A 15416-nucleotide genomic window follows, 5' to 3' on the forward strand; every position below is an offset into this window, starting at 1 on the left:
TTTTTGTGGAAAATAAAGTAATTTATTGAAACTTGTTGTTTTAGTTTTATACTAAATGTCATATGCTAAAAAACGCTTTCATTGATTTAAATTAATAAGAAAAGTATAAAAAATTCATTTATTTTTTTGGTTTTGAAACATTCTTATCATCCTCTTCCTTCTTGTTCGTTTTGATTCCAGCTTGCTTTTTGACTTCAAGCAAGTTCAGTTTGTTCACTGTGAGTTTTGATGCTGGGTACCTTAGGTTCAGTCGGAAGTCATCTTTATTTTTGTCAACAAAATTTGGATCAGTCACCATTGAGCCAAGATCGTTTCCAGTATCTTTTTGCCACAATTCAAAGGATTTACTTTTAGGGAAGAAAATGCTTGTTTGATTTTTTAAACCGTTTGGAAAAAAGTAAATGTTGTGATTGAATTCCGGAATGTCAAAGACCCAGTAATCCCCTTTGCGCCACATTAAAGTATCTGCGTTTTCAATGTAGAAAACGTTTCCAAGGACTTTGAATTCCTTAAGTTAATTAGTTTATTTATAATAATTAGCTGAACAGTTCTAAATGTTTAGAACTTCTAGCATTACTACACATATACTAAATAACTGCTTGTTAGTTTTTGTTTATAAAAATATATCATGTATCAAAAAAATCACTTTTCTTTAAATTGCGGGCTTTGCAATTTAATATACAAGTTTTAAAACTTTTTAGATGCATATAATTGAAAATTTAAAGAATAATTTTAGAAAATTAAACGTAGCTATGAGTTTATGTATACTTTGTACATATGTTAAAAAGTCCAGTTGATATTTAACTAAAAAAAAAAATTATGAAACATTTTTCTTACTCAAACAAATTGAAAATAAAACTTTACTTAAACTTTTCAAAAATCTAACGAACAGTTTTAAATTAACTATAGGTTGAAATCATAACAGATCTAACACACAAAAACGTTTAAATATTTTTCTGACTTTTTATCTAAAATTAGTACTGTAAAACAGACCGTTTCTTTCGACTATCTAATCTTTGCAATTTTGTAAATACCACGTTACTTAATACACGACAACAATTTGAAAATATAAAAAAAGTCTATATAAAATTGTAATTACCGTAATGTTTGCGTTGTGTACAAGATTCATATTTTTACTTATACTATTTTAACTCTCAGCTTTTTCTTTATATTTTAATATTAGGCGCAGTAATTTAATTAGTCTCATAAGTTGTTTAAAAATTCACTAAGCTTCCCAATAGTTATTGAAATTATTTTATTTAAAAACATTGTAAAAAAGAATATATATTTTCATTAAAGCTTTCTGTCGTAGTATTGAAGATAAAGATTATATGCTAAATTTAGTTTGGGACATGACCAATCTAAATTTCAAAAAAAGTTAATTATTAAAAATATCATAAAAACATTTCAAAAACCATTTATATTCACTAAGTTGAAATATATAGTAACAAAAATACAGTTTTTTTTTTTTTTACTCACATGACTGTTAATATCAAAACAAGACACATAACATAGAGCTACCAAAAGCTTCTACATTTTCTTAAGTAGAGATCGATATGTTCTTATTTGCAGCATAAAAAGATTATTTAAATTCTTATAAAAACTTTAAGGGGCCTCGTCTCTAAGAGATATTTATGATATTTAAAAATAAAAAAGCTTATGTAGGTCTAATTACTAAGATAAATGTGTTAAAATTTATTTGTATTTTAAACATTTACTTAAAGAAATAATTCATAATAAATGGGAAGTAGTAAATTTTAATAGTCGTGCACCCGCGTAAGAATTAACTGATAAAAACAAAACTAGATTGCCCTTTTTTTAAGTTTACAACTAGTATTAAGTTTTTTAAGTTTCTAAACTCTTAGTTTTATTTACTCTTTGTTTAGCTGTTTTAATAGTTAAGTCTAAACAAAGTCCTAAGTTTTATTTATTTTTTAATTAGTCATATTTATGTAGCTTGATATAACTAATAATTACTAAATTTGTTGCGTCCTTACTGAATTCATATTTTTTTAACTATTAATAATATTTTTTTAAACAAAACCTTTATGATTTTTCATACACATGATTAAAATAAACCAAATTAGTTTAGTAGTTTTAAACTTAAAAACTTTACTTGTCTCGGAAGGAGTCCATTACTACCTATCATGACATTATTGCACGTACCAATCAATCTTCTACTGCCAGTTTGATAAACCACATTTCCCAAAGCTCTATTGTTGATTCCACAGTGAAATAAGAAGGCTCCATCATACAAACGATAAAGCCAATTTGATTCAACTAGTAAACAATAATATTTTTTGTTTTATGTAAAACTTAACTTTTTTGATGCATTTTTTTTACTTTAGTATAATTTCTTCTCTTTAACTAAAAAACAAAATTTCAAACTAAATTATTTATCAGTACTTTTTACCAACTTGTAACGGATGATGCAGCAGTGTCACAATAAATACCAGATCCTCCATATAAATAACTTTGAGAGTGGTGAATTACATTATGTCGCACCAAAGCGTGAAGATGACAAATTTCTTCTTTCTTTAAATAAAATTATAACTTTTTCAATTATTTTTGGCTTTATTTTATATGTCTTAAATATAGTGCACATTTTAATATTAATTTTCTCAATAAAGCCTATTGTCAACTATAACTAATTTTAAACTTTATTAAAAAACTAATGTGATATACTGATTTTGTTTTTTTTTACGTAGCAAAAAAAGAAAAAAAAAAGATTTAATATCAAATTATGAAAAATATTTCAAACTTCTGATTTATTTTTAACCAGTATTTATTACGGCAATCATCAACAAAGTTAATTTGCTTCGCTCCACAAATAATAAATAATGAACTTTACCACACAACCATCAACAACGGTATCCGAGACAACCTACGACTGGTTTCGTCCTAATTAGGACTCATCAGGCAGGCATAGTCGCGAGAAACCGTTGTTGAGATCTAACCAAATGTATGGTTTATTTTTAGACATAAAAATATTGATCTAATGAATAAACTCAAGAGCATTTTTTTATGTAATATAACGTAGAATAAAATTTATTTTAAACGTTTGCAACATAATTCTCTGCAATAAGTTTAAATAAAAAGTTAAACAATAAGTCATACATAAAATTAGATATGTACTACAGATATAAGTATAAAGATCAAAATGAAGTTTTTACCATTTATATTTTTTTTACCTTTAGCATATTTTATTTAGAGTATTAAAAAAAGAAGCCATAATTCATAGGAAAAAAACTTAACTTATAAACTAAACTAATAGTTTATAAAAAAAGAAACAACTTACTTAAAAGTGTTACTGATAACCACGTTATTTAAAACAAGTTTTTTTTTAAAGAAGTTGTTTAACTTTTTTACGTGGAGCTACCTTATCTTGTAACTTATTCCAAAACCTAATTGGCCATAAAAATAAAGAATTATTCCAAACATCCAAACATTATTGTTAAAATAGTATATATACTTGACTTTTCTAATATTACCTCTTGATAAACAGTTTATTTTTAAAATAATTTGAGTTCACCCTTCATTATTAGTCTATAAAAGTAAAACTTATTTAAAACTTTGCAGCAATTAAAGATTTTTCAAGTCATTTTTCTTAGTCTGATTCCAGATTGTTAATGTCTTTTATTAGGTATGGGTACTAGATAGGTGTGTTTTATTCTATCTTAGATTAGACGATAAGTTCCACGAACACTTTTTAAGACTTTTTATATCACTAGCTTGATTTTTTTAATACTTGAAAAGAGGGAAAGGAAGAAATTTTGTAAATTCATTTTTGATAGTAACATTTTAAACTTTTAGTAACAAATATTTCAAAATCTTTAATCTTCTAGTTGAAAGTAATTTTTGTTTTTTATTTTAAAGTTAGTAAAGTTGAAGTTCTTTTAAAAAGTTCTAATTAAGATAATTCACAAGGTTTGTATTTATTTTTACCATTTAATTCTAATAAATATATGCGATCACTTTTTATGTAAAGTATACAAAACTGATTCAAAAACAAAACTAACGTTTCAATAATAAAATAACTGAACTATACTTTTGTATTTATGTAAAAAACTCAGTAACTTTTTCTTGATTTACTTGATTAATTTTGCAGTCTTCCTGGTTCATAGATAAGTAAATTCCTCCAAAGTCGTTTAAAATTCCTTGTCCAAAATGGTGGATATGGTTTCTTTCAATTTTAAAAACGTGTTCATTTCTTTTAACATAATCTATTTCAAAGCCTTGTTGCCAACCAGCCTAAATTTTACGCAAAGTTTGAAACTTTATTATGATCAGTTTATCTCCTTACTAAAATTATAAATCTTAGACTGCTAATTTTACCATTTGAATTTTTTGTTTTTGTTAAGATTTTAATTAAATTATTTCTAGACATTTGCAGTATAAAAAAACTTTACTTTTAATACTATTTGGGCCTGTTTTGTTAACTTTAAGTTTTAAAAAATATTTTTCATTAGAGCGATTAAAAACTTTATTTGCTATTTTACTAAAATTTATTTTTAATGAAACAAGTATTTTATAATACATTGTTTATTGAACAATAAAACAAGTTTAGTTTAAGGACCTGGTGTACGAAAAAACCTTTCGGTTATCGAGTCCTACACCACAAGCTTTTACAATTTCTTACAAGCTAAAAAAATCAATTTTTTAGTTTAAACTTTTAATTCTTAACAAATAAAACAATCATAAACAAAATAACAATGTTATTGTTCGAATTTATAAACCTTATTAGTTAGTTTTTTGGATATTTACAATATTTCTGTATATAAAACTTATTTCATAAGTCTTATAGAAAAGCTTTATTTTTTTTTGAAAATACTACACTACTGTAAATAGCGTAAAGTTTATAAAGATTTAGAAATAACCTTAAAAACAAGAATAAGATTTTTTAAAGTAGTTTTCTTTTTAAAAAGTATACCATACTTTTTAAACTAGTATTTTTTATACAAATTATTTTTTTAGTCACCGTTACTCAAAAGAAAAACTTAGCGAACTAAATTTAAATGACTTGACTTTGATTAAAAAACTTACTCTTATACCTGAATAACAAGTGTTATAAATGTGGTTGTCCATTATATTTATATTTTTCGACCCTCGAGCGTGAATACAGGAAGGCTAAAAGTTGATTCAAGTAATTAGAAAATAAAAGTCTATTCAAAAAAATAAATAATAAATGTTTTGTAATATCTCATAAAAAAAAACTTCTTATTTTAGAATTACAATCACCTGAAGCATGTTAGTCATTCCACATTGTGAAAAAGTGTTTTGGTTAATAAAAATATCTTTTGTAGAATTAATTGAGTTTGGATCGTTCATATAATCTATTGCTACACCCATGTAACCAATTCTCCTAAAATTGCACAAGCTTACCTAAATTTTTCATAATATAAATAACTGTTCGACTGTATGAAGTTGTAAAATTGCAAGACAAAAATTAGACTAGGCGATCAGTAGACTTGAGTAGTTATTTATAGTAATTCGAGAACTTTATATCAAAAGATTTAAAAAAATAACTAAATTACTTTTAGATTTTTTACAGACAAAGCATACACTCCAGTGTATCCGATATCTTGGAAGTTACAACTTTTTATATTGATGTTTTTGCTATGATATACTTCAATTGCAGCTGGGGCTCGATGAAAGTTCATTTCTCCGGAAGAAGTTTTAACAAAAGTGATTCCAGTTATTGAAACGTTTTCAGTATTTTTTACTAAAAAATTACACATAGTATTTGTAAAGCAATCTAAAGTAAAATTTAGCTTTAAATAAACAAGAAAGTTATTTGAGGCTATATAATCTTGTACAAATTAATGTTTTATAAATATGACTGTTTTTTATGAAATATTATGCATATTTATTTAACAAACTTACTAATTATCTGTTTTGATTGTTTAGGAATTTCTATTCCTCTTCTTAATAGCAGTTTTTCGAAAGACTTAGGCAAAGCAACATAAAACTGTTTCATCTTTCTACTACAATAAAATTCACCAGGGCTATCTAGTTCTTAAATTAAAAGTATGAGTAATTATAATTTTTCATAAAAGTAATAAGGTTTTCAATTAAAACCTGAAGAATTTTTAAATGTAAACAGTGATTAAAAAGGATTGCTAAAGATTTCCCACATTTAATACATATTTTTAACCCGTAAATGCATTTTCAATAATGTATCTCCATCCTGAAGATTTTGGATGACTTCCAACTTTAAACTTCAAAGGTTTCTCAAAAATAACTGTTTTGTTTGCATTTATAACATTTTTTACTCTTCCTCGTTCTGCTGTCCACGATTGAAAAATTACTACATCTATCTCACTTTTTCTGTTTCCTACTGTCTTTTTTATATCTTTTCCGCTGAACACAAAACCATATTTGTTTTCGTCAGGACATTCCTAAAAAATTATTCTGTTTTTGTTTTTTTTTTAACAAGAATATATCAATATTACAAGGGTTTATAGATTTTTATAAGAAATTAAATAGAAAAACATGTAAAGCATTTATAATCCAATATATAGACTACAGAGTTTACTACAACGGCTATAAGAAAAACTAATTTGATCGGAGCTTAAAAAGTCTAATTTCTTCACAAGCTCTTTTTTTAATTGTGTTAATTTTTTTCTGCAATCATCAAGAGTTTAATTAATATAAAATATAATATATATATTCAAATTCACAAAAAAGTTTCAATTAATATCCAAGTTAGTATTTAAATACAAAATTTACTCTACTACTAAAAAATATACAAAGTTTGAAGACAGCTAAGCTTTTATAAAACTGCAGTTTGTTAACCTGCCTAAAGCCACCACTACCCTCTCTATCGCAGTCTTTTGTCGATTTAAGCAAGTTGTTGATATAAAGATAAGGTCCCTCACCACTAAAGTTACTCCCTGTCCATTTCTTAACATTAGGTTTCCTTTTGAAAATATATAGGAACTTTTGAATGCATTTCTCAGACACGTTTAACTTCAAATTTTATTTTAAAAAGTTGTTGTAGAAGGATTATGTATGAGTACAAACCTAACGCTTTATTTGAATTTAAGCTCGAAAGCTAAAAGCTCTAAACACGTAATTTTTTTCAAACTAACTGTTTTCCTTCCTCTAGAATAAAGAAGCAATGTAATATTTTCTGAGTATTTTCTTTAGAACAATATTTTTTAATCAAAACAAAGAAATACTACTTTATTAAATTGACGTGATAATAATTAAAATATGAAACTTTTTTTTTTTTACAACAGTTTTTTAAACAATATGTTTTTTTGATATGTACTCAAAATTTTCTAAAAATAATTTAGAAAAGGTGTATTTGATAACAATATTAATGTAAGATGGGTAGTTAGTTTAATTTTATATTTTCAATACTTTGAAAGATTCTTAAAAAAAATAAAAATTAAGGATATTAAAATTAATATTCAAATACATAAAAATCATTAAAATAATATTGTATTTAAAACATTCTTCTAAACACACTTTTGAGAAGTTTTTTTTATTTAAAAAATACATGTATAAGTGTTTTTTATTTTTGTCATTTATATTACGCTAAAAAATGTAGGAATAATAATAAATAAAACTAAAGTTAAATAACTGTGTTTTTATTTTTACAAGATGAGATAAATTTAACCTAGCTCTTATAAGTCTTCTCCTACTTATAAAAGCTTCCATTGGACAATCTTCGTTGAACCTAGTTTTATAAAGTGTGTAACCTTCAAGTTGTTTGACTTTTCTAAATTGTTTTAAACTTTTGGTAGGCACAAAAATAACTTTTTCATTCTTGTAATTTCTTATATGAACATTTTCATCCTAAATTATTTAAATTTTTATAATTTAAGAAAGTCATAATATAACTAGTAGTATTGTAGATATTTAATAACAAAACTTAACAATAATTTATTCTAATATTGTTATGTTATATGATTTGAAAGTTAATAAAAATTTAAACAAGTTTTTTGTTCAGTAAAGAAGTTTAAATTCACAAAGTTTTATATTTTTAAATTTTTAAGTTAAGTTTTATAACAAAATAAATTTAAGTAACTATCACAAAAACTGGGTTGTGCTTTACGAACTATTGAATAAAAGAAAAAATGTTATAACCAAATATTTCAGCATCTTTTTTGATTAATTTGATTTACATTTGTACTAGTATATTTTGAAATTATATGAATTTGTCTAAATTCATACCTTTTCAAAAAACTTATGTGTTTTTTTTTAACTTTGTTCGTTAAATTTTTATACTTATGGTATTATAAGCACCGTACTATAAAAATGTTCTAAAATATAGCTACATACCATACTGTTGTGTCTAAAGGTATACAGTTTAAGGTAGTTGTACAACCTATGAACACTTTCTTGTTGTTTTTTAATTAGTATACAAATGATGAACAAAACAAATTTTACTAAAGTATTTTTTGAAAAATAAAATTCAAAAAACGTTTACTTTTATTAAAGTTTGTTCGAAAATTCTGTAATTTCCTCCTCTAAGAAAAATAAACACATGTTGGTAACTTTTACTGCTTCGTCTTAAAATTCTTATATTATCAAGTGCACCGTTTAATGTTGCATAAGGGCCGTCTTTTTTGCCTTTAATAACCTAGATTAATTCATAACTATGTTTTTTAAAATAAAAAAAACTCTAAAAATTGCTTGATACAAACGTATAATTCAACAATATTCAAATAACAAATATATTGTTAATAACGAACTTTAACTTCTGGATATTTTCCAGAATAGAAGTATCTTCCTTTTATTGGGTCTACATAAAAACTTTTCTTGTGCAATGAAAACTGTTAAACAGAATATCTATAGTTTAACTCTAATGAATCGTTTTTAATTTTAGACAAAGCATTTTTTTAATTTGACACTATTTAAGTATGATTTAACCTATTTAAACATCGAGTTTCTGCTAATTAAAAAAAGTTAATTTTATGAAAAATATTGTGCTTAAATTTTAAGTGTACTACTGTGCTACTGTGCTTAAATTATTTACGAAATTTTTAGTCTAAAACTTTTTTCTGCCTTTTATTAACTTATTAAATGTTACTTTAGTTCAATGTTAATGTTTCATATAAAGAAATATTTTTTTAATATTTATAGATATTAGTAAAAATTAGCGTACATTGAATCATCTCAATTTTTAAATATATAATTATAAATAGATTAAAGTTCCTTTTTTAAATACACACAACAGTTTAACACTTTAAAAAAAAACTTTAGATCGGTTCATATGATTACCATACTAAATTATGACATTTTGATATTAGAAAAGTGTTAGAAATTATTTGATAAAATGCAAGTGATAAATAAAAACTTACTGACCGATTCTATTAAAAGCAAAGAAAATATTAAAAAACTCTTTTTGCTTAACAATTTCATTTTCTTTACAGTTACATTCTTTAAATATAAATTCTAAAAAGTTGTTTTAATTTAGTTTTATCCGAGTTAAAGAAGTTTTTTAATGTTAACCTTCATTACAAGACTACAATAAAACTGATGGTTTGTGTAAATATAAATTCAAGAAGTACTGGTTATTATCTGATATATTTGAAATTTTACAAATATACAAATAAAAATTCCTTAATGTAATTTGATAATACGTGTATGGATATTTTTTTTAATAATTTTTCTTGTTAAAGTATTTTCATTTATTTTAACGTTAAATAAAAGTTTATTTAAAAAAATCAAATTACTTTTTAATAAAACTAAAAACAGTTTTGAATTAACAGATGGTTTCCTTTAAAAGCAATTAATTTTAGATAGTAAACTTTAACTTGCCAATGAAAACTGCTATAGAGGAATTATTTCAGTTATTTTTTATCGTTATTAAAACTTTTTTAGTTTAGTGAAAAATAAGAAATAAGTCGGCTACAATTTTTTCAAAAAGTACTTTATTAAATAGTATATTTTAAAGTAGGAAATGCTTTGTAGTTCATTTTTAAATGAAAACAGTTTTGGAGCCAACAAACTTAATTTTAATTGTATAATACTGAAAAGTAGAATAAACTTTCATTTTTTTATTAATTTAAAACATCAGAGTTTTAGATAGAACAACAATTTATTTTTATAGAATATAACAATAAAATACGTATTTACTAACTCTATAACGTGAAAGTTTTGCAACGCTTATTACTAAACTTGGTTTTATTTTATTAGTTTTCTATGTTTATGTTTGATTAAAAATATTATTAACATCATTTGAGGTATAAACATTTTCTTGTATAAAAATGTATAGGAATGTTTATAAAATGCTTTGATTTCTATTCTTATACTTACTATTTCAAATTATTTTCAATTGTTGTTCTCAACTTCATGTTAACGATTTTTGCTTAATATTTTGATTTTCTTAAAACTTTCAGTTTACCAAAAAGCAATCTAGGCTATCTTATAAAACAATATACAATAAAAGTTTTGTTTAGTTTGTCTAAATTCAGTCTAAGTTTTTAAAAGTTTATAAAAAACCTTTTTTATCAGTAAGTATGCAGTACCACTTTCTAGGAACAAATTTTATAGACAAAATTAAGTAACGTAAAATAATCCTGATACAGCTACTTTCGAGCTATAAATAAATTAGAGTTACATGTAAAGTAATTATGGTTAAATTTAAAAATTTTAAAAGCTCCTAACTTTGTCAATCGACTATATAAGTAATTGACTGTTTAATTATTTTTTGACATGCAATAAACTTTTTTTAACTATAACTAGACTTATTTATTGTTGTTGTTTAATCTCAATAAAATATTTTGAATGTAAGATAAAGAAAATTTAAGTTAAAGTTAATTTAGCTACAAAATCAAAAAAACTAAACGTGATTCTACTCCTAAATCATTTCGGAAGTTTTATGCTATAAGTCATTAAATTCATTCCTAAATAAGGAAAACACGTTCAAACAAAAACATGATAAGTTTCTTTTTTGATATTATTACTGTTTTTTTTTACTAAGTTTTTCGGAAACGGGTCACAAATGCTCGAAGCGTCACTTTTGCACAAGCCTTAAATATTCTAATTAGTATTTTTTACAGTTTAAAACTCTTTTTTTAAACATTGTTTTCCAATAAATAAGTTAACTGCTAAACTGTTTTTAAGATAAACTATCTTTTATTGCAAAAGTATCGGTTCGTGCAAAAGTGTAGCTCCGTGTAAAAGTGACGCTTTATGCATGTCTGACACCTACCAAGGTTTTTCTTATCTTTTCATATTGACATGATTATAAGCATACAACAATTTTAGAACAAAATATTCTGCATATATACAACTGTCAGATAGTAAAAACTTGTATGATTACTAAAGTCATAGCTGTAATAAGTTTAGTTCCTGTAAATTTAGCGGTTGTACATATACTGTACGCAATAATCTTTTAAACTTAGATCCTTAAGCATTTTAATTTAAAAAAGAACATTTAAAACTGCTAAATTAATTTAACTTAAACTATTACAGCTCTAAATTAAAAAAAAAAAGTTAGGATATTTAGAGTAACTTAAAATAAAACTTTTTTTTCAAGTGAAAAACTACTGAAGTTTTTTAGCAATTATACTGCTTGCCTGAATTCAATAAATAAATAACTATGAACACTCAAAAACATTTTCTTTTACTTAAAATGATATGCTCAAGCAATTTTTGGCGAATGTCTCATAAAAAATGCAATTGTGCTGCTGAGCTTGGTATTGTAGTCATATTCTAACAAAACCTTGACTTTAAAAAAAATTATTGAATACTTTTTAAAGAATAGTTTAAAAAAAATTTACATCACGGAAAATATTATTTTTTTTTTTTTGGTCTGAACGGTCAATTTCTTATTTATAAAAAAAAAGAATTAAAATACTAAAACACTTGGTTTTATAAAAAACTAAAAAAAATGATTTCATTTCAACTAAGTGTATGTTCATTTATAAGTTAGTATTTTAGTTTTTTATAATACAAGTGTTATTTAACTGTTATACAGCTACCTATTTGTAGAGGGACATATAAAACTATCTATTTTTTATCTATCTAGTTTTTAATATGTTTAATTTATGCAAAAAAAACTTTCTAAACTAACAAGAAAATTAAAATTTTAAACACGTTTTGTTATTAACGACGTTGTTTAATCAAAATTCGTGAGTTTTTTTATATTACAAAATCTTCACTTTACTTTTTTTGTTTATTTCTTTCCAATTTCTTCAGTAACTATCGAGTTCAAAGTTTAAAAATAAATTAAAATAACTAATTCAATAAAAATAAATAGATATATAAATTTAATATTTACTAATACTAAAAAAATACTTTACAGTTGTTAACTTTATATATAGTTTTTTTATTCGATTTACAACTTCTGTTTGCGCATTTTTTTAAATGAATGGATCGATGATACATTTATAAGATAAAAAACTCGTAAAAAAAAAAGGTTTAAAATAGATTATAAACATTTTTTTTTTTTACATTGTAAATTTTTACAACTGAACATATAAAATGCATTTAGCACTTTTTAGCGTAACTATTTAACATTAACTGTTTGTAGACTGTCATAAAAATCAGATTTGCAGTTTTTTATTACTTAAGTTTTCTGAATTTGAATTAGTTGTTTTTGCTAAATTAATAACCTTTTCTTGACAAAAACTTTATATATATTAGTAGATATTTTTTCCTCTCAACATATAGTTTTATAAAAATCTTTCATTATTTTTAAATCAATTAATTACAAAAAGTTTAACTTGTTTTAACAAAATGATTACTATTTTATTATCTACACGTAGATACTTTTATCTAAAAACTGTTTCACTATTAAACTTGTAAGATTTAAAAACAAAAGAAAAGAACAAACAAGTTTTTTCACACTCAAAAAACTTTGTTTGACAAAGTTAAAATGTGAAGTGCAGTGCCTATCTCAAAGTAAAACGTTAGACTTTTAAACTTAAAAGCTTTTATATTATATATTGTATATTTACCAAAGCTAATAACTTAAGTTTTTACAGAACTCATCAACGTTTTATGATAAACGTGTACTTAATATAAAAGTAATAATATTAAATAAAATTCTAATCACTTTTTAAAAGTGTATGCATAGCTAAAAACGTATTTCTCCATAGGAAATAACAATTTATATAATATACTAAACTATTAATATTGTTTTAACTTGTTTGTAATAAAATACCGATTTTTTTTCATTGTAGAAAAAACTTTAACTTTTGATATACACTCTAATATATTATACTTGCCAGCACAAATTATTTTAAATCTTTTTGAATTTTCTCGAAAATAACTTTCTAAAACAAAGTCATTAAAAATCAAGCTCCGATTCATTACTTATAGCTGCTTTTAAACTATTTTTGCTCTTAAATTGTCTAGCTAGACTAGACTCTTGAAGATTCAAGTTTTTTTAATATTTCATATACGATCTTTAAATCACACCACGCTAAAATTATATTAATTATGTACTGTATTCAGTTCATAACAAAAATTACAAGTTTTTTAGTAAAATAAACTGAAAAAATGTATATAATACAATTCTATTCATAACAATATAATTAAAATTCTATTTTAAAAGTTTATTAAAAACTATGAAAATTGCATTAACTTAATAAAATTCTAGCTGTTGTAATAAACCAAATAGTTACTTACTATTTTTCCTTATTAGTTTTTTTTCTTCCCTTACCATATAAAAATATATTAAAAGAAAATACCTTTTTCAAATGTAGAAATTTAAAGATAGATGAACTAGTTTTTAATTGAAAATTTCTTTTTCTCACTATAAATTTCTAATTAAGCAAAATAAGATAGTTACTCGTTACCAAACTTTTAAAATGTAGTTGCAAATAGTATTCTCACATAGATAATAAGAACTAAAACTGCAAACTGATCAGCAGCTATTAAGTGTTTTTTTATATGCGGCTATATCTTAAGTTACAGTAACCTCTCGCGAATCTACGCACATTGAAATTCTCAGCAAAAATGCGTGTTTAAACTATATAATGTAACAAAACGATAGGCATACCTACTATTATATAGATGTAGAGAGGTGATTTAGCATTTTAAATTTTATATAAACAAGCTAAATATACTGCTAGATCAATACATACAATAAATTAATTTCGTATCATTAAAAAATTTTTTGAATCATTATTTATTTTGTATATTTAGAGAATTCTAAAATGCGCAACCAAACGAGTGCGTAGATATGCAAGAGGTAACTGTATTTATATTTTTGTTTAAAGTAATTAAATTTAAAACAAACTGTGTTTGTATTTACCTGAGGCTTAAACTGTTTATCTTAAAATTACCAAACTTATTCCAGAACTAAACTTCTTAGTAAGTTCTTAAAGTTTAAAACATTTCAAACATGTACAATATATGTTACTTTTAAATGAAACACTTTTCTTTTACTCTTTAAAAAGTCCCCTTCTTGTTTGTTTTATTATAGAGAATAAAGCAATTAAGGTGCCGAAATATATAATATGAAATAAGTAAAGGCTTTTTCTTATTACAACAATCTGTTAGTTATTTAATTAAAGCTTAATTACTAAAATCAATCTTTAATTTAAATTTAACCCATTTAATTGACAAATTACTTAGCTAATACTATAAATATTATAGTTTATTGAACGACAAAAAATTTGCTGAAATTATTTGGTCCTGGGACCTTGTGCATGGAGAATCTTTCGGTTATCGAGTCGCACACAACGGATACCTTTTAAGTCTTTACCAGAACGTTTTAAAATAAATTTAAGTGGGTACTTGTTTATTCCCTAGTTTTTTTAATAATTACTGTAAACGAGGGTTACCAGAAGAATTTTGATTACTGAACAAACGTTCGTTTGTTTTAACTTAAAATGGTACTGTTGAGTAATTTTTGGATATAAACTTAACGCCACAACGTCAATTATGCTGTAAAATTTTAATACGTTTTTTTTATAACACCACCAGTGTAGAACAGTTTCTGTTCACTTGTGTAGTTGTCAAAGTTTTTTCCTCAAAATACTTTGTAAAAATTTTTGAGGTTAAAAAATGTATATCTAATTAAGTAAAGCATTATTAAACAACTTTACTGTAAAATTTTTTTTGTTATCTTTGTTAGTTCAATAAACAAGATTGGCAGAAAATCCGCTGTTCTATTTTTAGATTTTTTTTGGTTTTAAAGTAAAAAAACTGAGTTTTTGTATCAAAAAGATCTTGAGTTGTTATTTTAAAATATTGTGTGACACATTGAGTTAAATATAGAGTTTGTAGCAAAACATCATTTTTTTATTCAAACTTCACAATAAAAGTTCACAAAAAAAGACTGCTTTAAGACTGTTTTATTTTGCAGACTTCAATTGTCTGCTAATCAAATTCTAGTACTAAGCCAATTAAAATGTAGAATGTACTGTTGCCTGCCCAAAAGTTGAAACACTCTTGAAAATGAGAATCAGAATTACATCCTTATCCAAATTTTATATAATCTGAAGTTG

The 15416-nt window shown here is 23.8% G+C and overlaps 1 protein-coding gene across 2 annotated transcripts; it reads right to left on the minus strand.

Annotated features, from left to right (window-relative positions):
• Positions 1-66: 66 nt before the first annotated feature.
• On the minus strand, positions 67-9401 carry LOC145834621 (uncharacterized). 2 transcript variants are annotated; one of them, XM_082942096.1, is made up of 14 exons: positions 9316-9401; positions 8703-8783; positions 8438-8590; positions 7625-7803; positions 6796-6919; positions 6155-6398; positions 5884-6015; positions 5535-5722; positions 5239-5382; positions 5044-5127; positions 4093-4251; positions 2418-2535; positions 2117-2280; positions 67-508 (listed from the first exon to the last, which is right to left on the minus strand). In XM_082942096.1, exons 1-14 carry the CDS (start codon positions 9370-9372, stop codon positions 119-121), a joined length of 2217 nt encoding a protein of 738 aa, XP_082798222.1. In that variant the 5' UTR covers positions 9373-9401; the 3' UTR covers positions 67-118. The 2 variants fall into 2 exon arrangements, with proteins under 2 accessions (XP_082798222.1, XP_082798221.1); XM_082942095.1 differs by having other exon boundaries at positions 4078-4251.
• Positions 9402-15416: the final 6015 nt, after the last annotated feature.

This window comes from Thalia democratica, chromosome 4, assembly GCF_965202585.1.
Source record: "Thalia democratica chromosome 4, ktThaDemo2.hap1.1, whole genome shotgun sequence".
NCBI lineage: Eukaryota > Metazoa > Chordata > Thaliacea > Salpida > Salpidae > Thalia > Thalia democratica.

Excerpts from the sequence above, each read along its gene's own strand:
- LOC145834621 (XM_082942095.1), bottom strand. The coding sequence starts at position 9,372 with ATGAAATTGTTAAGCAAAAAGAGTTTTTTAATATTTTCTTTGCTTTTA. Across the intron at positions 8,784-9,315 it reads CTTTGCTTTTAATAGAATCG|TTTTCATTGCACAAGAAAAG; the intron begins GTCAGTAAGTTT and ends TCTGTTTAACAG. Across the intron at positions 5,723-5,883 it reads ACAATCAAAACAGATAATTA|TAAAAAATACTGAAAACGTT; the intron begins GTAAGTTTGTTA and ends GTAATTTTTTAG.